Below are 3,010 nucleotides of genomic sequence, written 5' to 3' on the forward strand. Positions count from 1 at the left end.
CACACACACACAAACACATGAGCACACAACAAGAGAGTGAATATTTTACTTATAACGAACATGCATATCAAATTGGGCTGAGCCATGGAAGATGGCGAGATCTGCATCATAGAGCGGGCTGGGAAACCGGGAAAACTCACCCGATCGATTGAAAAGCCCTGCTCTACTATACACTCTTTTTGCAATGGTGACAAATTCTTTTTACTGTTTCCTTTGGATTTCGTAGCTTATCATATTCGTTTGGAGTTTCTATAAACCGTATGAGGCTGTAACAGAGGCGAGACCTTTGTTCATCTCCGATAGGACACAGTTAAATGGCAAGAGCGTTTCAAGAACTCGCCAAGTGACTAGGTAACACTGATTTTGGGATTTGAACCAGGATCACCCACACCTCAGCTCAGCAATAAACCCATGGTTTTATCGACCGTACCCCCGTGAAGCTTACCTTCATGTCGTCAATCTGTTTTCTCAGGCGATTGTTTTCATCTGTCAAGGCTGCGTTGGCTTCAGCCAGAGCTGACTCTGCGGACCAACAAAACACACGAGAACCAGAATCATTTATCCATACCTTGGTCAAGTTCATTTTCTGCTCTTTCATTAGAAAATATTTCTATATTTCATGAATAATAATATATCACTTTACTAAATATTTACAATCATAAGATAATTGCAAATGCAAATTACTAAACGCAGTCGTTACTCAAATTAAAAAGCACGATCGAAGGTCGCGTGATAACATTTTGGTCGTAGGGACATCTTGGCAGTCAAAGCTCAAGCCTTCCTTTACTTGCTACCTCGCCAAAAACAAAACAAAATCTGGCCAGGTAAGAAAACCAAGAGTGCAATCGAAAAGGTCATGGTTCTGGAAAAGCGATAACGGACCATTCTCTCTGATAAGAAAACAGTGAGATACACATTAGTGCTATAGTAGAAGTTTTGCACCCCCATAGACACTCTTTAGATCATGTAGAAGGCGGGCCGCTTCGATAGGACTGTTTGCCAGAGTCAACCTGGATAAGGGGGATGCAACGTCCCAGCAGAAAGATAAAAATTTGAAGTCACGTCTTTTTCAAAGGTTCTCAAACCGGAGAGATTTTCAAGAGAACTAATTAAAAACCCGTTTATCTTTTACAAAAGAAATTTCCCCCATACTTAGAACGTTGGTCCAAGGGCACAGCTTAGGCTTTAACTATAGGTATGAATCAATTTTCTATGTGATAATGGGTTATCTTAATATAATAAGAAAATGCGGACTTGTACCTTTCGCCCCCCCTTTTTCAACTTTGACGAAAGGTGGTGAGCTGCACTCTTTTAGCTTATATTAGGCCCAATAAAATCTCTATCTTCAAATTTTAATTTTAAGCAAAGTTTATTATGGAACAATGCAATTAAAAACAAGGTACAGCTTTTTCCCGTGACAAGAAAGAAAAATATGCGCCCAAACAACTATTCAAATGTTGTTGACGTCTCTGACACTGAAAACAAGTTATACAGTGAATAATTGTGTATTCACATACCTTTTCCAGTCGATTTCCCTTTCAGCTTGTAGAGAACATTCTCGAGTTTAATTATAACTTTCTCCTGTTTCTTGCACGTTTCTTCAAGTTTCCTCACTTTCTGAACTTTGTCTTGAAGCCTCTGCAGTAACTCTTGTTGTGATGCATGAGCATGAGACATTTTCAAGTAGTCTTTCTCTTTGTCGTTTTTCTGTGAAAAGTAACCACGAAAAAAAAAACACCTAAGAAAAAACATATAGGCTATATATCTAATGTGTGAGTATGTACATGTATTTATACTAAACGCGATGTTCAGAGAGAGAAGTATGCATCAATGTATAATTTAATAGCTTTATTCGATGGCATATAATACAACGATGTTGTCTTTTCCATACAATGTACATATTATATCTACACCAGACCAGCCAATGAACACCCCGAGGTCTTACTACAATGATGTCCAAATATAGAGCAGACATTCAGCACACCTTTGTTTTACTTTGATCCCAGTGGAAACTTTTTGTGTGTTGATATTCAAATGAAGCGTAATTGGTCTTTCCAAAGACAAGGCACTAGATTTCTCCATAAAAGTGGGCATTTTGTTGGTGGCAAGTTTTTCTTGTTTGTTTCTTCTCTTGGTTTTTCTTGTTTTCTTTGTTTTGTAACATAGAATAGATATTCAGCTCGTGGTGTGATACTTCGATGCTCGAGCAAGGCTCTCATTGTGTCTCACTATAAGTATGATAAATTGTCATATCGTCACACCACTCGTCACACGGGGATCCAGTGGCTGAATGGTAAGGGAGCTAAAGATCGAGCACATAGTGTCAAGCGTCTGACATCGCGTTTTGATATAGGTGGGTGGTCACTGAGGGTGTGCCTTTGAACAAGACACGATAACCTTAGCTAAAAAAAACAGGGCGCTGCACAGTGATGACCACTAATTTAAATGGTGTGTGGTTTGTGATACTGTATATTATCCATGCACTTATGTATACATTTATTTTTGTATTTATGTACCCTACTGTAAAATAGATTTCCCAAGGGGATCAATAAGCAGATTTTACTTTTATCAAAATTTGAACAAAAAAATATCTTCCGTGTATCTTACACCATTTTCAGCACAAGACATGCAGACATTATTTCTCTGAAAGGAGAGTACATGTATTTCAGAGGTTCTGCTGACGAGCCAGCGAATGGAATAGAACCTACACCATAACCAAAACCAAAAACCTCTCCAGACCCAAAATAAAACCGCTGGCGCCTGATGTTTTCGCAAGTGGACGTGGAGAGAAGCAAGCCCATAACTTACGGGACGTGACGGTTGTAATGCATTGTGCTGATGGATTGTGACAGCAGGTGAAGCTCTTTCTGTCGCTTGCAAAGCGCAAAGAACATTTTTAAAAAGTAGCAGATTCTGCTTTTTCTTTTTTGTTGTTTGCGTGGTAACTCTTCGTTTTTTTGTGTGCCTTTTCTTTATCTTTTATTTTTTTTGGGGGGGGGGTGCTGGTGGT

General features: G+C 39.0%; 1 protein-coding gene across 1 annotated transcript in view; it reads right to left on the reverse strand.

The window, feature by feature from the left end:
* Nucleotides 1-445: 445 nt before the first annotated feature.
* LOC101854157 (coiled-coil domain-containing protein 33) overlaps nt 446-3,010 on the reverse strand; it is a gene marked incomplete at its 3' end in the record, with an annotated part of 58,364 nt that continues 55,799 nt past the window's right edge. Inside the window, 2 exon segments of the mRNA XM_013080913.1 lie at nt 446-522; nt 1,518-1,707. Coding sequence (XP_012936367.1) covers nt 446-522; nt 1,518-1,707 — 267 coding nt within the window.

This window comes from Aplysia californica, unplaced genomic scaffold (genome assembly GCF_000002075.1).
Source record: "Aplysia californica isolate F4 #8 unplaced genomic scaffold, AplCal3.0 scaffold00105, whole genome shotgun sequence".
Lineage (NCBI taxonomy): Eukaryota > Metazoa > Mollusca > Gastropoda > Aplysiida > Aplysiidae > Aplysia > Aplysia californica.